Here is a 26,585-nt window from a genome sequence, read left to right on the forward strand (position 1 = left end):
GTCAGGCTTTCTTTGTTCCCGTGCCTATACAACTTCTGTGGTTTACAGACTGTAGGAGTCACGATAGAGGGACAACTTGCAAGTGTTTCTGGATCTAAATGTGCCAGATCCTTGAGGTAATCCTCACACCCATCTTTCTCTGCTGAACCCAGCTAACCAGAGAAACAGTCTGCCCCAACCAGTGTAAGGTCCTGTGAACCCCAGAATTGTTGGGAATGTTGGCTGTACATGGGGACAACAGCAGGGAAACAAGGCTGCCGTCTGATGTACAACCATGTGAAAAACCACATGCAAGGGATATGATTAGTCATCTATGGAAGTAACCCAAGAAATTGTCTGTAAATGTGGCTGAAGAGATGGGAGGCTTGACCAGGATCTCCAGAAGGCAGGACAGGAAGACAATTATAAGCATGTGACGAGATTTTTGGAGAGACTTTTGCTTTCAGCAATTTCCCCTTCTCTAAGAGGAACCCCTATATACAAGGGATGGCTCCCCATGGCCACATCGATGCCCCATGTTCCTGTCACCTGACCATGGCTGATTGGTACTGACCCAACCAAGCTGGGCCCATCGGGGTCTCTCCCCCGAGACCTTGGACAGAAACTAGGAACTACTGGAACCTGGTCGAGATAGGAGCTGAGCCCTAGTGCAGTGGTCTTCAGGGTGGCATATGCATGCCCAGGGAATATGCAAGATGATCCAGTGGAATATGGGAAGACAGTTGAAAACTGTGATTTATTTTCACTTCCTTAGTATTAAATAAGCAGACTGGCAATGGTGCCTTCATTCAACGTTGAAAGGTCACTGTCACAGCCAGTTTGTGAGATGTCCTAAGCGAACAGGGGAAATTCTCCAATGCTAAGGGACTGACATCGCACTCATGTAGTCATTTGCTTTCAGCAAAGTATGATACATCTTGAATGTGCCCAAGTGGATTCATGAAATATATTTATCTAGTTTTAACCAAGCCAACCACCATAAAATGGACAAGTGCCTTAAAAGCCTCCTGCAAAAAATGTGGAGTGAAGATATTACTACCACTAACACCACAAGCAACTCTCAAAAAAGTTTTTACAAACTGGTGGATCAAATTGAAAATTTCACTTAGAATTCAGTAAGTAAGGATACCCTTCTTCCACATCAGCTATCTGAGCTGGCTATCCTCTGCCTGCCCTCCCTCTCCCTGCCCTGCCCCAGGATCCATTCTCTGCTCTGTGCTCCCAGATGACAACTATGGGATCCATCACTTGGGCTTGCATGCTTGCTGGCTGAGTTTGGCCAATGGGCCAGCAGGAGGTGGGGGGAGAGAGAGGTTGGGCATTTCCTTCCCTGCCCCCTCCTTTCTTCCATGCTACATCTGTGGCAGTGGCTGTATCCCTCCCTAATTACGGCTCAACCTGGATGGTCCCTCTTCCCCAGCTCTTCACTGGCTTCCAATCACACTATTTTCTTCTCTCGCCCCTCCTGGCTAGGGCTGCTAACGGCTCCCTGCTGCTGCTAGTTTTGGGGCGTACCTGGGCCTCATCCCTTGTGGTTTCCAAACCTCTATAAATAGTCCTTTTGTTAAAGTCTCTTGAGCCAATTGAGTTGGATTTGGTTCCTTACTGGGAGGCTGATTGGTACAGTGGCTGGTTTAACCATGACAGTCATTAAAGCCAGGGTTCATCCAAAGTGCTGAGATCTTAAAATATAATGAGGCATAAATAATCACATTTCTCTTACTAAAGAATACTCTTTTAAGGAAAGCAAAAAAAAAAAAATAGCTGCTGGCACTGTTAAAAACATAAAGCAAGATTTTCAAATAGTTCTTTCTCAGCCTTTAAAATTTCTAATTTTACATGTTTTATAAAATAACTCACATTAATACGGTAGCTCATGAATATAATTTAAAATAAATACACATAAATTAGAGATGCATACTAAAAATTTTTTTTTAATTGATGAGATGAACCGTCAAAAACCCTTTGCCTAAGAGAACCCCTCTGCTCTAGAGAAAGCACTGGCAAGTTCCTACTGCCAGGTCCCTAGCACTGCCCTGGGGGCTGTCTTCCTGGAGCCTAACGGTCTACTCCTTCCTTTGATTCTCTGAACTACCTTCCGACAAATCCCATCTTTCTACAGAAGACAAAGCGAACTCCAAAGAGAAATGCTTATCTAAAGTTCCCAGGGGAGAGACCCCTCTGTTGTAGGCAGAGATGGCTGTCAGGCCACTTTATGGCCTACATGAAATACCCCTCAGAACTTTCCACCTTCTGAGCAAAATCTCCATCTCCTAGGCATTGTGGTCACTGGAAAGGGTAAACCCTCCCCATACATTAGCACACAGACATTCAGAATTAAATACTTCAGTCTCTTGTGAGTTTGATTATCATGAGTCAGTCTCCATGTACATAATCAACTCCAGACCAATGACCAGGCTTAGAGATGGGTCCAGGACCCTGAATATCCCCAAGATCATGCTCCGTAGGGAGTCCTCTTGGCATCCACCATCTAGATTCCTCCTAACAATATTCAGCCTCATCAGCATCACCTTCCAACAGGGACCAGTTTCCTGCTTCAGCTGGGAAACAGGAAATATGTCTTAGCTAAGAAGTCCAGAAGGACATTACAGTCTTTCTACCAGGGAACTAATCCCCAAACAAGTTGAAAATATCATGGCAAGACAGCCCGTAGGGAAACCTGACCATTTGGAGCCACAAAATAGAGGAGTTACCTGTGCTTGATGTTAATCTGAGCTTAAATAATGGTTATTATTTATTGAGTACTTATACACATACAAGTACTGTAGATACATCAATCCATTCTTCTTCACAACAACTCTTTGGTCAAGTTATATCATTATCACCATCAGCCTCATTTTACGGTTAAGAAAAGTAAGACAGAAGTTAGATCATTTCCCCCAAAGTCACACGGTAAGTTGCAGAGCTGGGACTTGAATTCAGGTCATTTGATTTGAGAACCTGAGGTCCCAACCACTACTCCATGCTGTCTCCATGGCAGATTGGGTGACCATGACCATATCTATGAACTTTTCCAACACAAGCCTTGGTGAGTCAGAGAGAGTGACTCAAGACTCACAATGTAGGACATGGCATTTCCTGCCAATAAAAAGTTCATGGTTCTAGACTTGTATTTTCCAACTAAACAGAAGAAGGGCCTTGTTCATGGACAAGGTTATGAGACCTGATAAAGATAGTCACAGGCTAAAAGGAGACAAAAGAGAGATGCAAAGTAGAGCTGGCCTAGTGGAACAGCTGCCCCAGACTCCTGCCCCCAAAGCTCAGGGCCTCTGCTCTGAGCAGCAGTGTGGGGGCCTCCTGGGCTCAAACTATAGGAGCAGGGACAAGGGCTGGACATTCTCACTCTGCACTGTGGCCTGGTGTATAAGCCACAGAGTGATGGAAATTGCTACAGATTGGGGGTCTGATAGTTTTGGATTTGACATCCCATTCTTCACTTACTGGTTACTAGTTAGTGGTCTTCGATAAGTGGCCTAACCTCCTTGAATCAGTTGCTCATAAATATCTCCCTTATATGGCCACAGTATGGATTTAATGAGCTATTATACACAAGATGCCTGGCATGTACAGCATGTTCAAACAAAGGTAGTTTCCTTCCCTCTCTTCTCTTGTCTATATGAAGTATCCCAGAGGAGAGAACAGTCATTTGCTCCCTCGCTAGAGATGCCTAAATGGAACTTCCATTAAAAAAAAGAAAAAAATCACACCAGATACTTCTAGTTGGATGCTTATCTTGTCCAGGGAAGCACCTGTCCTCAAACAGTTGCCTCCCAGGCATCTCAGGAGGAGAAAGGGTGACGTTCCATCAGGCAGAAAGCAGAGGAGCTGGGGTGCCTGCCCTCCTGGGACCACATGGCAGCCCTGCAGCTTAGCAACATGACTTGGGCCAGACCATCACTGCAGTTCTGTTAGAAGCATAATGCTTCTTCTCCGTACGTGAGTGTTCCCTCCGTGTGGAAGAAGCCTCAAAAATGTAAGACTCCTGGCTCTGCCCCAGGGGAATGGCTGTCTGATGGTGAGTTCAAGAAGTGTTAACATCAATGGTCAGCCCTTTCCTCTTCCCTTCCTCCTGGGACACATGTTCTGCTCTGCTCCTCCAGGCTCTAAGATTTAAAGGGTCCTGCCTCCCCTGGAGGGCACTACATAGGGCTGGGGGGTAAGTCTGCTCAATTCAATATTAGAAAGCCTGCTTGCCTGCCAATGGAAACCACATTCTCCTATTAACTTTATCAGTCATAAGGGTGCTATTAGGCTGACTTCTCAAGGAGCCTTAGAACTTAAGTGGAGGAAGCAGGTGTTTTTACTGAGCCTCCTTAAAGACCCCACCAGGTACCAATGGCCAGTCATCTAGAGCGTAAGTCTGCCACTGCCCTTGGCGCATTAATGGAGGTGAGACTGGGACCCGGAATTATGGTGAGTCAGAGCCTCACAACCAGTCCAGAAGTGTCCTTGATGGAATCTCTGAGGGGGGACGGACAGAGGCTAGAAATAATAATACCTGATGTTTACTGGGTGCTAAGAGCAGACACCAGGCTGAGAGATTTAATCTTACAAAGTGGACACCATCATTATCTCTGTTTTACAGGAGAGGAAACTGAGGCTTGGAGAGGTTAGATGTGGCTCAAGGTATATAGCTGGTCAGTGGTGGAGTCGCATGGTCACTCCAGGGCCTGCGCTCTCCAGCAGGGCAAGATGCTCCCTCAAGCTCCAGGCACCAGCTCCCACTGTGATCACAAGGGAAGAGTTGGTCAAGGCCAAGCCCTCCTCCCAACTTGGAGCCAGCCCTCTTTTGACCACACCTGTATGAGCAAAAGCAAGGGTATCTTCAAACTTTCTTCTCCTGATGAACTGGGAACTTTGGGCTCTCTGGAAACACCCTCCAGAGAGGGTGTCTGTCAGTGGCAGAATGTCCTGTAGCCTCTGTGTGTCCCTTCACGGGGTGACCACCATGCCCTCTGCACCACGTCTCAGCCATGCAGCCCTGCTGTGATCATTGGATGGCCCCATCCCTTTCGGCCTCTCCCACAGGCCCACAGGTTCTTAACTTTCCCTTGGTTTTGCTGGGGTGGCTCAGTTTCCCCCCACCCCATCCTGTACCCACTGATACCCCTGCTCACAGAACCCCAGTTTCCTCCAAGCCAATGTTTCCTAAACTTGAGTCATCTGCACACCACCCTCACATTTTCTCCCATGTCTGTGTGCCACCTATATATTTATTGGTTTAATCTTCTTTCATTTGACTGGCAATGAGCCAGAAAACCAGGGTTGCAGTCCTGCCTGGGCCATTTACCAGCTCTCTGTTGTTGACCAAGTTCTTTACGTTCTCGGTGCCTCAGTTTCCTCATCTGTACAATAGGGATAACAGTAGTAACTACTTCAGAGGCTGCTGTGAGGATGAAATGAGGAACTGCAGGGAAAGCATTAGAACAGCACCTAGCACACGATAAGCGCTCAGCAGGTGTTATCTTCCCCTGTCATCACATTTATTTTAAAAGGAAACTTTATACCCCTACCATCCATGGAAAAGTCAGTACCACTTATACCACAAATAGAGAGGGGTTAGTCGTAAACACAAATTTAGTGAAAACAGTTATTAAATTCTAGCTATTCCTGACGAAGCCTCCAAGCCCACGACTTGCTCTCATTTTGTCAAGAAGAGAGACAAGCAAGCATGTGAAAGATGTTGAAGGCACACTAGGTTCAAACCCGGGAGAACAACTTGCCCTGATTTGCCTGGTTTTGCCTGACGTCTGGTTTTAGTACTGAAAGTCCTGCAGCACCCGCACTGCTGGGCTAACTCAGATGGGCAGGAAAGAACTTAAAAGGCAATTCCGATATGAGTCCATGTGTTTCGAGTTGAGTCAGTATACCACTTACTTGTTGCAGAACAAGCCCACACCCTAGGGCGTACTGCACAAGCCCACCTGGGAGCGCAGTTTCCAAACTCCACAAAAGGGACGGAAAAGCCATCATGTGTGTGCCACTGAGACAGGCCCCAAAGAAAAACCACATTTGTAAATGCCCAACGAGAGGAATGATGATTAAATTTTGCACAGCTAAAATTATTTGGTAGTATACAACCCCTTAAAAATCATGTTTTGGGCTTCCCTGGTGGCGCAGTCGTTGAGAATCTACCTGCCGGTGCAGGGGACGCGTATTCGAGCCCTGGTCTGGGAGGATCCCACATGCCGCGGAGCAACTGGGCCTGTGAGCCACAATTACTGAGCCTGCGCGTCTGGAGCCTGTGCTCCGCAACAAGAGAGGCTGCAATAGTGAGAGGCTCGCGCACCGCGATGAAGAGTGGCACCCCGCTTGCCACAATTAGAGAAAGCCCTCGCACAGAAACGAAGACCCAACACAGCCATAAATAAATTAATTAATTAATTAAAAAAAAATCCCACTCTTTAAAAAAAAAAATCATGTTTTGAAGTATCTTTGATGACATGAGAAAATAATCATGATAGAATGTTCAGTTAAAAAAAAGCAGACTACTGCTCAGCCATAAAGAAGAACAAAATTTTGCCATTTGCAGCAACATGGATGGACTTGGAGAGCATTATGCTAAGTGAAATAAGTCAGACAGAGAAAGACAAATACTGCATGATATCACATATATGTGAAATCTAAAAAATAAAACAAACTAGTGAATATAACAAAAAAGAAACAGACTCACAGATATAGAAAACAAACTAGTGGTTACCAGTGGAGAGAGGGAAGTAGGAGGGGCAAGATAAGAGTAGGAGATTAAGAGGTACAAACTATTATGTATAAAATAAATACGCTACGAGGATATAATGTACAACATAGGGAATACAGCAATATTTTATAACTATACATGGAGTACAACCTTTAAAAATTGTGAATCACTATGTTGTATACCTGTAACTTACATAATATTGCACATCAACTATACTTCGGTGTTTAAAAAATTGAAAAAAAAGACTAACTAAGATGTCCTTCAGTGGGTGAATGATTAAATAAACTGTGGTGCACCTAGATAATGGAATATTATTCAGCACTAAAAAGAAATGAGCTATCAACCCATGAAAAGACATGGAAGAACCTTAAATGCATATTACTAAGTGAAAGAAGCCAGTCTGAAAAGGCTACATAGTGTTTGATTGCAACTGTATGACGTTCCGGAAAAGGCAAAACTACGGAGACAGTAAAAAGAACTGTGATTGTTAGGGGTCGGTGGGGAAGGATGAATAGATGGAGCACAGAAGATTTTTTAGGGGAGTGAAAATACTCTGTGTGATACTATAATGGTGGATACATGTCATTATACAATTTGTCCAAACCCATGGAATGTACAACACCAAGAGTGAACCCTAAGGTAAACCACGGACTTTGGGTGATTATGATGTGTCAGCGTAGGTTCATCAGTTGTAACAAATGTGCCACCCCGGTCGGGCTGTTATGTTGGGGGAGGCTCTGCATGTGTGGGAGCCAGGGGGATCTGGGAAATCTCTATGCGGACCTTCCTCTCAACTTTGCTGTGACTTAAAACTGCTCTAAAAAAATAAAGTCTTTAAAAAAAAAATTTTTTTTTTTTTGGCTGCACCTCACGGCTTGCAGGATCTTAGTTCCCCTACCAGGGATTGAACCCAGGCCACCAAGTGAGAGTGTCGAGTCCTAACCACTGGACTGCCAGGGAATTCCCTTTAAAAAAATTTTTTTAAATCAGACTACAAAACCACACATGGTAAGGCCCTAGTTTTATAAAATATAGAGACATATAAAGAAAGAAACACACCATAATATTAACAATATTTATCTCTGAGTGATAGGATTCCAGAGGGAACTTTTATTTCTTTATGTTTATTTCTGGATTTCTTACTTATACTTATTTCTATATTTTCCAAGAAAGTTTAGCAAAGACTACACATTACTTTTATTACCAGGGAAAAACTCTGAATAAGAATTATAAATTTAAAAGTACTGGGAAGAAAGTAATGAGAGGTGATTAAGCCCAGCTTTCTCTAACTCTGTTTTACATCTGTAGCCGATTAGCAGAGAGGTTTTCTGTCTGTCTGGCTGACCTGTTTTCCTTCTCCCATGGGGAAGGCCCTTGCAGAGAAGGCAGGGTGTGTCCAAGGTCACGGACTCGTGTCGCCTCTGCATCTCAACCAGTGAGGCTGCCCTGGGCTGTCACCTGAATTCAGGGTCGGCCTCCAAGGTTCATGGGGCAAATGCAATCCCCCTGATTCTCCCATCATTTGGTCTGCGATGCTCAATAACTGCCCGAGACCCTGGTTACTACCTAGAGGCAGGGTGGCACCTAACCCTGGAAGTGCCCACTTTGGACGAAGCTGGCCTGAGCTGGAATCCCTGCTCACCACCTACAGACTGTGCTCCCTTAAGCATATTGCTTTACCTCTTTCAACCACAATGTCCTCATCTCTACCACCAGGATTAAATTCAATAACAGTTCTAGCACAGACCCTGGCACAAAGTCAATTCATATCCATTTTCTCTCCTGCTTCCTTTTGCTTTTACTACAAGAGAACTGAGTTCTCTATCTCCGTCCCCCTGCCTCAGAGAGCTCAAAGAGCAGAGTCTGGGTACTCCTAAATCTCTCCTCCCCACCCACCTGGGCCTCCGTTCCTCCTCATCAAACTGTCCCTCTGCTGACTGCCAAGCCACAGAGAGGACGGCTGAGGGGCAGTCCAGAGTCCACCTGTCTCACCAGCACGTCACTGCCCCCTGGTGGGGCCAACAGAACCCTTGGCACGTCTGGCTCCCTAGTGCTCCCAGCCTAACAGCCCTGGGAAGCGGCTTCCTTTTTCCTGTAGGAGACGCATGGGCTGCTTTACTTCCCCCGAGACCCTCAAAGAGCAGCCTGAAGCGTGAGTGTTAAAAAAGCAGCAGCTGCCAAGCTCTGGGAGGTGGGAGCGCCAGCCAGGGGTCCCAGATCCCGCACTGTATTTATTCAATCTGCAGAGCATCTCCAGGCTTTTACAGCCGTTTACTGGGCAGGAGGCAGCAGACAACTGGGCCCCTCTCTGGCCTCTGGCTTCCACTGGCCTTTCCTTTGGAGAAAGGCAGCCCGGGTGCCTCTCACTCTAGGAATAGCTCTGACTCCGAGCTCCTGGAGGTGTGCAGGCTAGGGGCCACAGACAAGGCACAGGCAACCCCTTGAGGGTGCAGGGAAGGAGCACGGGGGCAAAGCTGGAGACAGGAGAGATGGGGACAGGGATAAAAACAGGGGCTGTGACCAGAACACAGGATGGGAAGTGCAGGGACAGAAGCAGGGGCAGGTCAGGGAGGGAGACAGGGCTGGGCCAGCACAAGGTCCCAGGTGGACACGGGGCGGGTGGCACAGGGTGGGAGTGGGGGGCAGAGAGAGGCATAAGGAAGCACAGAGCAGGGCTGGGGAAGGGGTAGCAGGCGGTGTGGGGAAAGCCCTGACCAGCTGGCTTATGTAATCTGGGGACCCTCTATTGCTCCAAAGGGGCCCACAGGAAATCTGGGGTTGTGGCTCCCCACTCAGAACCCACATTTTCACCCTAACCTGTGCATGCTTTCCAACAGCAAGCAAAAGGAGCACAATTTAGTTAAGTTAGGACGGGCAAGATTCACTTCTTATTTGAAAATTATGACAGCAACAATAAAAATACTCAGCTGAAACGCCATCCGACCAAGCCATCTCCCCTGGAAAGTTAAAGTCAGGCGCCCCCATCCCAGCACCCTGTACCTTTAAGGAGGAGAAGTGTTCCCTTGCTCCCAGCTGAAGAGGCAGGTTATTCTTGGAGAGAGCAACGACTTACCTAAAACTGAGTTATTCCCCTTTCCTCCTCCGGCCAGCCTCTCTTCACTCTGGGGAGCTTTTACCATTTAAGGTCAATGTTACATCTGGCTCCAGAGCTCAGAGCTGAGAAGCCTCTGGCTGCCGAGCCCCGCTGCCCGCCTCCTCGGAGAGGGGCTGGGACTTAGAGCCCAGAGCTCCTCAGGGACCCCTCTGGCCTGGCTCAGGGGGCTAACGGTAGGGAAGCTGGCCAGGCCACCCGGGGCTCAGCGCAGGCTGGGCCTGAGAGGCAGCAGCTGGCCCTGGGGCCCTCCCACGGGCACCGGCACAGCGGAGGGCAGTGCCCACGGGCAGCTCATGCCTCTGGGCATGTTCCGGCCAGACGGGGACCAGGGGAACTCGGCAGATCTGTCTCCCAGCCTGGAGTCTCCAGCAAGCATGTGAGCCTGGACAAGACCCTGGCCCAGTGCCAGGGAAACTGGGAACATTTCCTGTCCCAGGGATTCGGAGGTGGAGGCCGCGCCCCACCTTAAACCCTTGGGATTAACAGAGAGAAGGGCCTGGAAGATGAGCTAATCCCAGACCTGGCACCAGCCCCGGGGCTCCAATTCCTTCTCTTCCACTTGACAGTCCTGTGCTCTTAACCTCGTGGAGACTCAGCAGTCTCCTCATCTCTAAAGTGGGAATCATAGTGATCACACGTGCTAACTCCTAGGGTTGCAGGAGGATTCAATGAGATAATATTGAAGGGCTTAGCAGAGTGCCAGCACCTCACACTTGCTGATCAACAGAAATTAGTTTCCTGCCTGGACACAGGTGAGGAAGGGCTGCCTCTCTCCTGGAAGTCCACACCCTGCCCTGACTCACTCCTCATCACCTTGGGTGCAGTACACTCTCGAGAAAGATCGTGGCGCTGCTGGCCCTGAGCCAGTCACATATGGGCTCCAGCCCTCTTCTGCAGTTAGAGGCAGCTCAGAGAAGCCCTGAGTAGGGTTGTCAGATAAAATACAGGACACCTACATAAATCTGAATTTCAGATAAACAACACTTATCTTTTAGTATAAGTATGTCCCAAATATTGCACAAGACATAGTTATTTTTATTTATTTATTTATTTTTGGCTGCGTTGGGTCTTCATTGCTGCGTGTGGGCTTTCTCTAGTCGTGGCAAGCAGGGGCTACTCTTCATTGCAGGGCACGGGCTTCTTATTCCGGTGGCTTCCCTTGTTGCGGAGCACGGGCTCTAGGCATGCGGGCTTCAGTAGTTGTGGCTCACGGGCTCTAGAGCACAGGCTCAGTAGTTGTGGCACACAGGCTCAAATGCTCCGTGGCATGTGGGATCTTCCCGGACCAGGGCTTGAACCCTTGTCCCCTGCATTGGCAGGAGGATTACCGACCACTGTGCCACCAGGGAAGTCCACGAGACATACTTATACTTAAAAATATGTTTTTTATTTTTATTATTTTTTTAACATCTTTATTGGAGTATAATTGCTTTACAATGGTGTGTTAGTTTCTGCTTTATAACAAAGTGAATCAGCTATACATATACATATATCCTCATATCCCCTCCCTCTTGCGTCTCCCTCCCACCCTCCCTATCCCACCCCTCTAGGTGGACACAAAGCACCGAACTGATCTCCCTGTGCTGTGCAGCTGCTTCCCACTAGCTATCTATTTTACATTTGGTAGTGTATATATGTCAATGTCACTCTCTAATTTTGTCCCAGCTTACCCTTCCCTCTCCCCGTGTCCTCAAGTCCATTCTCTACGCCTGCGTCTTTATTCCTGTCCTGACCTAGTTTCTTCAGAACCTTTTTTTTTTTTTTTTTTAGATTCCATATATATGTGTTAGCCTATGGTATTTGTTTTTCTCTTTCTGACTTACTTCACTCTGTATGACAGTCTCTAGGTCCATCCACCTCACTACAAATAACTCAACTTCATTTCTTTTTATGGCTGAGTAATATGCCATTGTATATATGTGCCACATCGTCTTTATCCATTCATCTGTCGATGGACACTTAGGTTGCTTCCATGTCCTGGCTATTGTAAATAGAGCTGCAATGAACATTGCGGTACATGACTCTTTTTGAATTATAGTTTTCTCAGGGTATATGCCCAGTAGTAGGATTGCTGGGTCATATGGTAGTTCTATATTTAGTTTTTTAAGGAACCTCCATACTGTTCTCCATAGTGGCTGTACCAACTTACATTCCCACCAACAGTGCAAGAGGGTTCTCTTTTCTCCACACCCTCTCCAGCATTTATTGTTTGTAGATTTTTTGATGATGGCCATTCTGACCGGTGTGAGGTGATGCCTCATTGTAGTTTTGACTTGCATTTCTCTAAGATTAGTGATGTTGAGCATCTTGTCATGTGTTTGTGGGCAATCTGTGTATCTAAAAGAAAATATGTTTTTTAATCTGAAATTCTAATTTAACTGCTCATCCTGTATTTTTATTTGCTAAATCTGGCAATTCTAGCCATAGGCCATCACTTGCCACTTCAGAAAGCATTCACCTGTCATGCTGAGAGCTCTAGGGGTTGGTGCTTCAAGGCTTGTGGCCTCAAGGCCTCCTGGTGACAGCTGGCTGTACACAGTCCTTATCCCCAGCTCCTGCCCATGAGTCAGTCACCCCAGCCATGGCAGGCTTTCTCCACCAAACCTGGCCCACTGGGCTTCCATCCCAGCCCCTTCCATGGGCATCCAGTCCTGGACTGTCTCTCCTCCCTGCTTGTTATGAGAGAGATTCCTGACGAGACTGCAGTGCATGCCGTCTGTCACACCCATAAATAACTGTATTTTTGCAGATGGAACCAGAGGCGACTCTCCTGGTTACTAGTCACGCTTTCTCTCAGGCGTCTACCCTATACATCTGCGGGGAACAGGCCCCCCTGGTAAAGCCACATGGTGGTAACTACTAGAATTGCAGGTATAGGGAATAGAAGGAATTTACCAAACTCTTTAGTGCTGTGTCTCCAACTTCATTGTGCAATAGAACCCCCAAGTGTGAAGTTCTCTGGACCCCTCTTCCAGAAATTCTAATCCTGTGAACCTAAAGTGGGACCCAGGAATCTACATTTTAATTAAGGCCCTCAGGTGATTCTTATGTAATTAGTCCAAAGACCTCACTTTAGGGAATGATGCTCCAAAAGTTGATTTTGTGAATCTAGCAGCAAATACTACAAAGACAACTAGAAGCAGGTTGAAATGGAACTGAAGGGACTTCCCTGGTGGCGCAGTGGTTAAGAATCTGCCTGACAATGCAGGGGACACAGGTTCGATCCCTGGCCTGGGAAGATCCCACATGCCGCGGAGCAACTAAGCCCGTGCACCACAACTACTGAAGCCCACGTGCCTAGAGCCCGTGCTCCACAACAAGAGAAACCACTGCAATGAGAAGCCCGCACACCGCAAGGAAGAGTAGCCCCTGCTCGCTGCAACTGGAGAAAGCCCATGCGCAGCAACGAGGACCCAACACAGCCAAAAAAACCCAAAAAAACAAAGAAATGGAACTGAAGGCTTCGTGTGCGTGTGAGGGAGGGTGTGTGTGTGTCTGTGTCTGTGTGTGTGTTTCTATGTGTCTGTATGTGTGTATACAGACTGTATGTTGAGCACCTACTATATTCCAACCACTATATTAGATGTTCTACATAAAAGCATGTACCCTCATAAATGCCCTATGAAATAGAATTGTTATACCATTCTTTTGGAAAGGAAACTGAGACTTGAAGAGGCAAAATGACTTCTCTGATGTTCCACAGCCAGTAAGTGGTAGAGCTAAGAGGTGAACTTACATGGTTTGGCCCTAAAGCTCTCCCCTCTGTACCATACTTCCTCCTTTTCAGCCAGGGCTTCTTAAATTAGGGCTTATGGATAGCCTTCAGGGGTTTCTGAGCCAACTGAAATTGTATGCAAAACACTGTGTGGGGACTTCCCTGGTGGCACAGTGGTTAAGAATCCGCCTGCCAATGCAAGGGACACGAGTTCGATCCCTGGTCCAGGAAGATCCCACATGCCATGGTGCAACTAAGTCCGTGCGCCACAACTACTGAGCCTGCGCTCTAGAGCCCGCGAGCCACAACTACGGGAGCCCACGCGCCTACAGCCCGTGCTCCACAGCAAGAGAAGCCACCACAATGAGAAGCCCGTGCACCACAATGAAGAGTAGCCCCTGCTCACCTCAACCAGAGAAAGCCCATGTACAGCAACGAAGATCCAACGCAGCCAAAAAATTTTAAAAAAACAAAAAAAAACCCACACTGTGTGATTTCTGTTTTTCTTGGGTACAGGCCCATAGCTTTCACAAAGGGGTCACCAAATAACTTTTAAAATCATTGCATTAACACAAGCATTTCATAAAACACATTACTGATGGACGTGTGAAATGGAGCACGCTCTATAGAAGACAATTTAGCATGATCAAAATTATAAGGCTCGTATCCTTTGACCCGATTCCACATCTAGGAATTTATTCTACAGACACACTCTCACACTTGGGAAATGACAAACGAACACGATTATTCATTGCAGCTTTGTCTATAAAAGCAAAAGGATTGGAAACAACATAAATGCCCACCAACTGGGGGCCATAAAAGGTGACGGGTATAGCCACAACAAAGGATGAGAAAGCTCTTTGTGTAGTGACATGGAAAGCCCCCAAGATCACATGGTTAAGTGGAAAAAGTAAGATAACGGGACAGTATAGATATATATACATGCATACAAATATGCTCATGTTCACACATACTCACAAGTACATATGTGTGTGTGCACACAATCTTGCTAAAATTAGCACAAGAAACAAATAACATTAACATTAGTTGCCTATGGGGAGGGAATCTAAGTGGCTGGGGCAAAGAGTATCCACTGTATATCTTCTTTATACATTTAAAGTTTTGAATCATATGAATAAGTCATGTGTTTGCATTCAAAAATAGTAATGAAAAACAAGCATTGCTGGAAACAGGGATTTAATCAATTCATCTTCCAGCACTGCTTCCCCCAAATGTCAGAGTATTGGCATGAGCCTGATTAAAGGTTATTTTTGTTTTTTTACTTTTTATTTTGGAATACTTACAGACACACAGGAAGTTGCAAGAATAGTACAAAGAGTCTCATGTACCTTCACCCAGCTTCCCCCAGTGGTGAGATTGTATATGGCTGTTGTTTGATACGAAAACCAGGAAGTGGGCATTGGTACGTTATTGTTAACTGGACTACAGATCTTATTCTAAAGCTTATTTTAAAAATATAGCCTTCTCATAGCTCATATATTCATTTAAAATGTTTATTGAGTGTGCCACACTAGGGTTGGCTGATGGGATGTGGTAGGGACACTTCAGAGCCATCCCTGCCCTCATGGGGTGTAGACCAGTGGAGGTGACCCCTTACTTATATGGAAACAGCGTTTGGAGGCCTGGGACCCAGCAGTGCACAAGGAGTGCTGACCACAGCTCTAAAAAAGGCACTGAGTCCCTTGCTGTCTTGGTCATGGAACTTCACAGCTTGCCTGAAAGCTGACTTTTAATCCTTGAAAGAGCACGAGCAATTACTCGGGCTATATTTATCCTCGTTCCTGGAGCCACACAGGGATTTGGCCTCACTCTACCAAAATCTCCAGCTCATCACTCCATCCCATCAGAGACAATCGTGTGTCCTCAGCATCAAAGAGGTGGGCCAGCTGGGGCGCCCTGGCGCACAGCTGGGGGAAGCTCTCCCCACAGGCCCTCTGACTCAAGGCCAGGGAAAAAGTTTAAAAATCCCTGGCCAAAAGCACGTCCTGGGGCTGACGGAGACCAAGCCAGGAGAAGCAGCAGCTTGCCAAGAACACTGGCAGCTCAGGGACTGGCTGTTGGGATAACTGCCCTGGCAGTGTTGGCCTCCTCACCCCTTTTATACTTAGGGACTCTGCGCAATACTCAGCACTTAGGAGGCCCCAGATGAGGAAGCGAACAGATGAGTGGCCGAATCGGCAGGAATGGCATCCAGGTGTCAATGAAGGTGACAATGACAGGGGTTGTTTACTGAACATGGTGCCGGGCACTGTGTTGGCTACTTTACATATAAGGTCTAGTCAGTCCTCACCAAATCCAAGTGATGTAGGGCTTCTCATCCCCGAGTCCTAGATGAGGGATCTGGGACATGGAGAGGTCAAGTAACCTGTTAGTGCCTCACAATCTGTGAACCCAGATCTTTGTGACTCTAGAGTCCCTGGATGTCAAGTTCAAGAGTGCAGACTGGGAACATAAGGTGTCTCCTCTCCCTCCCAGGATCCCATTAAAATAATAACAAAGGAAGCCTTAAAAAGGAACAAATCCTTAGCCATAAAGGAGATGGGGTGGGGCATGAGTGCACACACTTCCGGAACTGGCAAGAGGATGGAGGAGGGCTGCCTAATGAAGCTGGGACCCTGGACAACCCCCAGAGAAGGGGGCTCAGCCGCTCTGGTGCCCCTGAGAGGCTCTGGACTTCAAAAGCCAAGTGTGACAAGGACAGAAATGAGATATGGAGTCAAGGGGGTGATTAAAATCTGTGGGCAGAAAGGGCTGGCAAGGAACTACCTCATGTAACTTTTGTACACAGCATTTGGACTAAATGCCTTCTTCTGGCTAAAGGGAAAAAAGAGCTGTAAACAAATACTGAGTAGACTTCTTTTTCATAGACATATGGATTAGCAATTCTTGAAATGCTTTCTGTGCCTTCTAGGATTAACTAAATTAGTAAATACATTGTAAATAATGAGAGTCAAGTTTCTCACTGTCGAAGGAGGGAATGACAAATATGGAAAGGAGAGAAAATAGAATAAACCATGCAGTGCTGTGTTGGAATTATAGTATTGGAATAAACTGGACGGATGGATGGATGGATGAATGGATGGGTAGATATGTATATGGGCATGTACATGTAAACATATTTATTTACATTTATATACATATATACAGATGTGTGTGTTCATGACATATATCTATTTTCTAGCTCTGTCCACTGAGAGGCCTGGAAATAACGATGCTCCAGTAGCAATGAACACACTTTGCACACAAATTTTGGTTTATAAATACCATTCGCCAGTAAAAGGATCCAGGGCTCCTTGGAGAAGTGGGTAATTCTAGGGCTGGGATGGGAAAGTTCAAGATGAGCCTGGAACATCTTACTGTGCCCAAAAGTAAGGAACTGCTTCAAGAATGATGGTGACATGTCAAAAGTACAGAGGACCACTTGAAGGGGCTCTCACTGGCGAAATCTGATGCAATATGAGCATCAAGGTAACTAATGATAATAAAGGATTATAACCCATGAATAAAGTAAGAATTCACAAGTGGTCCCAGGGTGCGCTGGGGAGAGAAAAGATCTTGGCATCCTGACTGCATTAGGCCAGCCCTGGAGGGAACAACCACTGGAAAAATTGTCCTCCACTTTCTCCACTCTGCCTCCAGAGCATGACTTACCCATTTGCTTCAAGGACATGCACTGTGCACATACCCTGTGCGTGGGCCTCTGCTAGGCAGTGAGGTTGCAGAGGTGAGCAAAACGGAGCTTATGGTATAAGAGTCAAGAAAGTAAGTAACATCTATGACTAAAGGGTGTGTAAAAGTGGTTTGCAAACTGTCTGTCGGTATGCTTACAGGAGGCGTTAGAGTAAAACTCTTCTCTAAGGAAGAACGTGGTGAGTACCATGGATGGGCTGGGCTGGGCTCACTGAACTTGAACCAAGGGCTGCAGGCATCCCAAGGAAGAAGACGTGGGGGCATTAAGGAAGGTTCGATTCTAGAGGAGTGGGCACTTGAGGCAGTCATGCACCCACACAGGTCAAGGTTTCAAGATGTGGAGAGTGGGTCTGGGATGGTGTCCCTAGAGAAGTAAGTGGTGTGGGCCTAAGCGTGGCAGCGGGAAAGTGCTCAGGGCTGCCGTGGCAGGGGTTCTGTCATGGGGCTGGGCTGAGACAGTCAGACTACAAGGGAACCTTGAACCCTAGGCTTGAGTTTGGACTTAACTCCAAACTGGGGTTGGGAGCCCCAGGAGGTTTCTAAGCTGGACCAGTGCATGATGAGAGCTAGGCTTTGGGAAGATTATTCTAGGACAGGGAGACCAGTCAGGAGATTAGTGATAAAAGTCCTTTGGAGCCAGATGGATTCCAAGGAACTGTGGGGAAATAAATTAATCTCTCCAGTGTCAGTTTCCTCTTCTTCAAAACGGGTAACACTGGGGATTATCTTCAAAAGACCTGTCATGGCCCACAGGCTGGCCAATTAAAATAGGTACCAATGGCTGTCTTGCTGGAGTTGCTGGGTCCTAGAGGTCCCCTGCAGTTCCAGGCACGAACTCTTCTCTTGCCAGATCATGGGGAGATCCAGGGAATTCTGCGGGGGAGTCCAGGGCAACTGGGGTGGTGGGGGAGCAGTCAGGGGTCTCGGGGCAGGAGCTGTTTACCAACTGACAGGGATGTACCTCAATATTTGAACAACACATGGCTATGGTGGGGTGGCTGGGGTAAACATTAATTAGCCTGGGTGCTCCTGAAACACCCCATAAAGATGTGGCTTGAAAGAGAGAGAAGAAGATGTCTAGGATGACCAGGTTGAGCAAATGGATATATAATAGAGTCATTTATAGAGATGGGAAAGTGAACTGGGGGACCGGAGTAATAGACTCAGGAGTCCCATTTTGGACATGTTAAGTTTTAGATGACTATGAAACATCCCAGTGGAGATGACACACGGACAGCTGGACATGTGAAGCTCGGCACAGAAGTGGTAACAGCAGTGATGAGGGTGGGCAGAAAGACATAGACTCAATAAATTTGTGACCTAACTGCATGTGGGGGGTTGAAAGAAGAGGTCGGGTGACTCCGGAGTTTTGCCCCTGGACAGGTAGAGAAATGCTAATGCCAAAGGGCAGCCAGGAGCAGGCGCTCACTGGTTAAGAAAGATGAGTTCAGTGTGAGATGCTGCTGGGATGCCTGGATGCAGACAATCAAATGGAGATGCCCAAGTGGAGATGCCCAGAAGATGGTTAGAAATATGGGATTGCAAGGATTGTTGCTTGAGAGAGGTCCAGACGGGTGGCATAGATTTTAGAAATATGGATCTCTAGGAGACCTTTAACTCAAAGGTGAAGATCGTGAACAAGCTACTGGACATTTGGGAGGGCCATGTCAATAAGTGGAATCAGAAGTCAATTTGCAGGGGTTAATTATGGGGTTTGGTGAGGTCTTGGATGTGATGGCGATGAGGCTCATTTCATCGTGCACTCAGCAAATATGTGCTGACATGGGTGGGTGGAAAAGGGAAGGAGGATGTGGGTAAGAATGGACTATGATACCAGGGTGATCTTAGGTATCCCAAAAGGGGGTAGAGGACCGGGGAGGATTTCAGAGAAGGCGGTACTACTCTTTGGAGAAGTCTGGATGAGTCTGTCTCCTCCTCTGGGCTCCCCTGGACCCTGTGCTCACACACATCCATCAGAGCAGAGCTTTCATGGCTTACGTACCTGTACACGGGTGTAAATGGACAAAGTTGCTCATGGCTGCTGGTGGTCATTTGGGGATTATGGTGGCCCCAGACCCCACCAACACACTCAAAGAGCTGAGAGGAATCAGTATCTCAGCCTTACTCTTTCCCATTCGTAGCCCACGGGAATGCTGGAGCACACCAAAGAGAAACTCGATATTAGACATTTGTCACTTGTTGTTGGGACTTTTCTGCCTCCCCTACCTAATTTTGAGGTCCTCAAAGACAGGGGTCCTAGTGTAGGACTCTCTAAGTGGCAAAGAACAGAAACCCACCCTGGCTGGCTCAAGCGTAAAGGGGGCTGTGCCAGTGATAACTGAACCCCCCCAAAACCTAAGGAAGCATACCCAGACCTCAAGGGAGCAGAATGCTGTCGGGACCTGAGGCCCCTACTCTGTCTGTCTGTCTTAATGTCTCTATCCTTCTGTCTCCCTCAGGCCATGTAACCCTCTCTCTCTGCCTGTCTCTCTCTCCCTCTCAACCCCCTCTCTCCTTCTCTCTCCTTCTCTCTGTGCCTCTGCTCCCTCCTCCTCCTCTCTCTAGTCTTGCTTTTTCTGGACTTTTCCTTTGCTGTGGCTCACATGGCCTCTCAGCTCCAGCTGTTTCCTTCCCCCAACCACCTGACAAGTGTCTTGTTTCAGATTTTCAAGAACATCTGACTGGCCTAGCTTGTCTGTTTAAGCCAAGTCTCCTAAGTCATTAGCTACCTTTGGAGGAGGTATCTCTCTCTGGTCTAAGAGTCAGAGCTGGGGCCATGCATTAAATACAGTGGCCCTTTTTTAGAGCCAGATACTGGCGTCAACCAGCCAGCAGCCTCTTTATTCAGGGAATTCTCATTTCCTATGGCCAGGACCTCTTTGAATGCAACCTACAATTGTGTTGGCTCTTGTAACAACCAGGTCATTCTTGGCTCATCGAAAACCCATTGTCCACTGAGGCACCCAGATCTTTATCACAAAAATTGAGCTATCCCTACCTTGCCCTCCCCTAAACTATCCTGAGTAACTCTGTAGTCTCAGCGTGTTCTTCAAACACAGGATTTCTGTGCTGGTGCCATGATACAACAGATTGTTTATCTCACCAAAGGAAGAGCCAAACTTTCTCAGATTGTCCTTTCTGGCTTCACATAGGTATGGGTTTTGTTTTTTTTTTTTTATGAAAAAGGGAAAGAGATGTGAAGCATAAAAGGATTTTTGAGGTTTGCAAGTTGACATTGCACCATTAAATTAATTCTAACAAAAGCTCGATTTCACTAATCCTGAGAGGAACTTGATCTCCAGATGCACTGACTTACTGGTTGGGTGCCTGCACCACGAGGCCTCTTCCACAGCCCAGAGTTAGGTGTTTTTCCTTTTTAAAAGACTTTGAAGTTGCGAAGAGCATATATCACTTTTTAAGAGCAAACCCAAAAGAACTCTTGCAAGTAGTTTTGTTCAAGTGAAGGCTAACTGAATTAAATAGAACAGTCCCCTTTCATAACAACAAAAGAAGAAGAAAGAGGAAGAGGAGAAGGAGGGGGAGGTTCATTTGTTCTTCCTCATCTCCCTGATAGGGAACGCTGGGCGGCTCCAGGGCTTGGTTCTCAGACCTAGATTCTTTTCTAACTGCACTCACTCCCAAGAGGATCTTATTCGAGCTCGTGATTTTAAATACCACCTATTTAAACTCTCTGAAGACTCTCAAATGCTCGTGTCCAGTCTGGACCTCTCCCCCAACTCCAAAGTCATATATCCAACTGCCCACTCAACACTCCTCTTGGGTGTCTCATAGGCAGCTCCAATTTAACCCATCCAACCCGCAGGACCTGCTTTGCCCTCAGCTTTCTCCATCTCAGTAAAATGCAAGTCCATCCTTCAAGCTGCTCAAACACAAAACATGACTCATTCATGATTCCCCTTCTTGCTCCCCACACACCCTACAGGGAATCGATCAGAAAATCCTGTTGGCTCTATCTTCAAAATATGTCCAGAATCTGACCATTTCTTGCTACTTCTACCGCTGCTACTCTGGTCTAGGCCTCCATGATTTCTTGCCATTGTCATCAATGCAATTGCCTCCTAATTGTTCTTTTGCCCCCACAAAGCAGGCAGAGTGTTTCTTCTCCATCATGAGTTATATCATGACTTACAAGACTTACTTTCTATCAGGTACTATACATGGCAATTTATATCCATCGCTTATTCTCAGAATGTATTCCCCAAAAATGTTCAGTCTGCATTTTCCAGTTAAGGGAATGAAGTGAAATACCTTATCCAGAATCACACAGCCATTCTTTGAAAGAGCTGGACCTGAACACCTCAAGGCCCTGGCTCTTTCCTTAAATCCAGTTGCTGACAATAAATTTGATTTTCATCCCCAGGAAATCCCTTTCTCAAAGCTGCCTGCTGAAGTCAGTGCAATCTAAAGTCAAGTTCATAAAAAGAGATTTTAACAAAATCAGGTAGGTAAAAATGGAAGAAAAGCAGGAAGAACATTTCTGTAGGTCAATCTTCTTGATGGCAGTTTACCTGCCCAATTTATTCTGTTCAATCAGTAAATCTACCCAACTTATGGTGTGATATATCAGAAAGAGGTTTTTCAACCAGGTACCCTGTGGCCATATGAGGATAATACCAACCAGGGCCATATTTACTCTCCTTCCCCTCCTTGGGATTCTGGGACCTGTAGCATCATTTATTTATTTTTCACATCATTCTGGGTGTAACGTTCCTCAGGCTCAGTACCTCTTTTATTTCAACAATGACAAAAACTGCACAAACAAATATCTGAGCACATCCTCCAAACATGGAGAAATGTCTATGCTTCAGAATTCACAAATGCCCAATCCAATCCATTTGTTTTTGTAAGCTTGAACTTTCACATTTAAAATAAACCATGTACTAGACAAAAGAATTCAGTTTGGATCTGAGCCTTCCTTTGTGATCATCCTTCCTTCTTCTGGATTAAAAGCAAAAGACATCTGCGTGTTTTGGATTCTCCAAAAGCTAGTTTTGAGGGGTGCTAGGGACCGCCCTCATTTTCTTGGATGGGGATGCTGCTCAGTTTTTGTTTTTGTCTTTTTTCCTGAATGTTGAAAGCATTCTGGGAATGGAAAACTGTAGGGCAGGACCCTGAGGGCAGGGCACCTGGGTGATGGGTTCCCTAAGAGCAGTAAGGGACTGAGCAGAGAAGTTACCCCCTGGAAGATGCACAGCTTTGGGCAGCAACCTTGGCTCTGCATGGAGGCTGTCACCCATGACCCACAGGAATCTGCTTGTGCTTCAAATGTGGATATAGGGGGTGGGGTGGGGATTCTAATGGGCTAAAAATATCATGTGAACCAGAAAGGCTCTGAGAAAAGGTAGTGTCTGCTATTAAGCAAGACACATCTCAGAACTACGAGAGGTGAAGAAGAGGATTGTGCCAAAGCATAGAACCAGACTTAATACCAGCTGGTGATCAAGCTCCAGAAACGCCAATTTGCTCAAAGAAAAACAGGATAGAATCTCAGGGACTACAGCCAAAGGGACCTGCCAGGAAGGGAGAGAGTGGGGATCCGTAGGGTCAGTGGAAGAGAGCAGTAAGGGAAGGGTTTTACTCTTCCAGAAGTCTGAAGACCCACCACAGTCCTTAGGGAACATGACACACACTGCAGAGAATGTCCTTTGGCTAGCGTAGGGACTCAAGCCATAGCTTAAAATCCACATCTTAATATTCATTTATTCATTCATTCATTCAATAAACTTGTATCTTCTCTACTTCCTGCTAATGAGTCTCCTTGTCTTTACTCTTGCCTTTGTCTAATCCAATCCAGTCCCCCCAGAGAAGCCAGAGACACACTTCTAAAATGCTATTTGGTTGCTTACACCCTCTGGCAGAGGGAGAAGAGACACGAGTGACTGAAAGGACTCCACTCCCTGTATCAAGAGCTCCTCTCCCTGAGTCCGGCTAAGTCTGCCCTCCTCCTTCCTGCTTAAAAGATCCACTGCTGACCTTGGACCCTTCACATACCTTCACTAGTTGCGTTAACATGAAGACCTGAGTGATCTCTCCTTTCATTTTGCGTTAGAGTAATTCTTTGAACTCTCAGAGTTTAATCTTATTTTTTGTAGTTTTTAGAAGGAGAAAAAGGAGAATGGGGTAGGACAAATGATGCTGCCTCATTGTGACTCATTTACGTCTTCCCTCTGCCCCCAGATCCTCTCAATAAGACCTCCATATAACATCTACATATAACAGAGGGACTGCTAATGTAAATTTCAGAAAAACCCTATAATTTTTGCTATGGTTAGAAGTGGGAATAGCAAACTACACTGGGGTAGATTGTACCTACTGTGGGGAAAAAATTAGCTGAGTGACCTCCCCTAACAAATATAAGGCAAATAAGTACTCGTGCACAGGAAAGAGATGTAACAAACTCTTGTAGCCTGACAAAGACTACCTCTCCCAAACATCTGTGATATATCTACTGTGGTAAATCTGCATAGGAGACAAGGGCATTGAGCCCCTGACCCTTTCCTTTTGCAGGAGCATTATTACAATCTCACTGACATATTGGGAGGGCCCCAATTGGAATCTGTGAGCAGAAAGGGATACCAAGGGGCCCAGAGGGGAACACATCATGAGGGTGATCTAGCTCGTGATAAGAGCCTAAGTGGTCACGGAGGAGGGAGGTGGGGGGTTTGGTGGAGCATGTAGCTGAGGCTGCAGGTCCCTCTCAACCAAGCCATCCTGACATGGTGGTGTGCTTTGGGTGTAATGCCTGAGTCAAATGTATGAACTAAAAGAGCTGTAACTTTAGAACCTAAATAAGAGACACTCCTGTGACCCAAGAGGTTATATCAGTCAGCTAGAGAAGGTTACACTACAGTAACAAAAATCTCCAAAGTCTCAGTGGCTTACAACAGTAAAGGTTTATGTCTTAGTCATATTACATGCTGGCTATGGTTTGGCTGTAGCTCTGCTCCATAAACTCTTCACTCCAGGACTCAAAGTGAAGGAGCAACCCCACATTGCCATTTTTGTGGCAGAAGAAAAAGAGAGAGAGTGATGGCTCTTGAAGTTTCTGATTAGAAGCAGCACATGTTACTTCCATCTCACTGGCCAACGCAAGTCATAGGGGCAAGCTGGACAGCAGTGGAGTGAGAAATACAATCCTTTCACAAGGAGGGTAGAGACAATCTACCACAGAGAATTCTAGACTAGTGAGGGCATTGTTATGGCAACAATCTACAACTACTTGAGACATGTTTTCAACTATGACACCATATGATGGCAACAAAAACAGGGGCAGCAACATCATCATTGGACCAATGAGACTCTAGGGTCCTCTCTCTGCCTAGCATTTGGAGGCAGGACTGTCCCCCTGGACTGAGTAAGCCTCTGAGGTTATTAGAAAATTCAAGGGAAAAAAAAATACCTCCAGTGGAAGATACAGGACTTCCTGCTAAAAGACAGGCATGCGAGTGCTTAAAATTTTTAAGGAAGATGATTTTAGTTGTACTCCAAGCTGGGAAGGCAGTTCATAACAATTATATGCAAAATCAAGAAGGTGGCTTATGGTTGTAACAGTTAGCAGTCAATCAATAGTAACCATATGCCAGATAAGCTCTGTTAAGCACTTCATATGAATTACTTTAATCCACACAAGAATTTATAAGTAGGTAGTATTATTACCCCTATTTTACAGAAATTAAGAGTTATAAAGGTGAAGTATCCTTTCCAAGTGTACAGAGTTAGCAGGTGTAGAGTTCTGATTCAAACCCAAACCTCTCTAACTCCAGAATTTTCTCCCTAAACCACATTTGCTTACCTCCCTCTGATACTCACCTCTTCAGTCCCTTTCCCTCTTCTAATTTGACGGCATTTCTTTTTTTCTGTCTTTGCCTGTTTTCCTCTTGGACAATCCCTCTGCTACTGCAGCTCCAGGAGCCTCTCCAAAGAAAGATTCCCATTCTCTGTCTCCACACCCTGAAAGTCAAAACTTAAACCTGCCCAGGTCCAGCCCTAAAGGTCAAGGTTGCTCTGCAGTGTCCTGGATTCCATGCCCCTCCCTCATCTGCCAAGAATGGTCACCTCCCCGCCTCAAGTCCATCTCTGGCTGTAACTCTCTGCCACCATTCCCACACTGGGAGGGTCCAGCTCTGCTAGAAAAGAAGCAAGAGGGGCAGAGCTCCAAAGCACACCCTGCAGCAAATGTACAGCAAGCAGACGGCTAACTTGTCCTAATTCACAAGGAGAGGTTCCCATTTCTAGAAACAAACCTATCCAGCGAAGAACAACTCAGGAATTTTAAAACACTGAAAATTAAAAAAAAAAAAAAAAAAAACACTGAAAATACGCCAAGTGCCAGAGTCTTTCTGTGGCAGGCCCAGACTGTTCAAGGCCTTAAGCAGCCCCACACTTGGCATTTGGAGAGTCAGCAATTACCATTTCATCCGAACAACTGGCATGCTAAAGTTTACCCTTAGAAGGGTGACCATATGCTTTGAACCAAAACCAGGAAAACACTCAGTGAGAGATTTCTTTTCTGATTTGTGAATGTATTTAAAAGAAAAGTCTCCTGATAACCTAAAAATCCTATTGCATTTGGTTTTGCATTCAACGAAATTCCTTGTATAAATAAAAATACAATTCTATGAAACTGGAATTGTATATCCTCCCCTAATTACTCTGTCAAGGCAGGCTTACATCTGGAAGTCTTCTCCTAAAGTAGTGTTTCTCAACATGTGATCACCTTCTGTGCATGCTTTAAATTGATGTTCCTGGATTCTACCCCAGATTGGAGGTGGTAGAGCAGGGAAATCTGTCATTTCTAGCAAGGTTTCTAAGAAATTCTCACTGAAATTTGAGAACCACTGCCTTAAATAATGAAAGCCCCCCCCTCAAAAAAAGACTAATGAGTTCATGTGAAATAGAAGTTTTGGAATCCCCCAAATGCCTATAACTTCTCTCAAAAACCAGTCCATGCCATTACGTGCAAAAGATTGCTGGTATGTGGCCAAGATGGTGGAGTAAGAGGAACCTGAGCCCACCTCCTCCCAAAGGCACACCAAAATCACAACTACTTACAGAAGGGAACTCACACAACTCAACATCAAACAAACAAACAACCCAATTAAAAAATGGGCAGAAGAGAGAGATTGGTTCAAGATGGCAGAGTAGAAGGACGTGCACTCACTCCCTCTTGCAAGAGCACCGAAATCACAACTAACTGCGGAACAATCATCGACAGGAAGACACTGGAACTCACCAAAAAAGAGACCCCACATCCAAAGACAAAGGAGAAGCTGCAATGAGTTGGTAAGAGGGGTGCAATCACAGTA

At 46.1% G+C, this 26,585-nt stretch overlaps 1 protein-coding gene across 3 annotated transcripts in view; it reads right to left on the reverse strand.

Annotated features, from left to right (window-relative positions):
* The window catches only part of IRAG1 (inositol 1,4,5-triphosphate receptor associated 1), a 148,563-nt gene that overhangs the window by 109,717 nt on the left and 12,261 nt on the right, over positions 1–26,585 (reverse strand). Inside the window, exon 1 of one of the 3 annotated variants that reach the window (XM_082478114.1) lies at positions 9,792–25,559. The exons of 1 other annotated variant lie outside the window; for it this stretch is intronic. In XM_082478114.1, coding sequence (XP_082334240.1) covers positions 9,792–9,858 — 67 coding nt within the window. In that variant the 5' untranslated portion in view covers positions 9,859–25,559. Of the gene's footprint in view, positions 1–9,791; positions 25,560–26,585 lie in introns of those variants that run through there. One more of the 3 variants, XM_082478111.1, reaches the window with a different exon arrangement.

This window comes from Balaenoptera physalus (assembly GCF_965194825.1).
Source record: "Balaenoptera physalus genome assembly, chromosome: 10".
Taxonomy (NCBI): domain Eukaryota; kingdom Metazoa; phylum Chordata; class Mammalia; order Artiodactyla; family Balaenopteridae; genus Balaenoptera; species Balaenoptera physalus.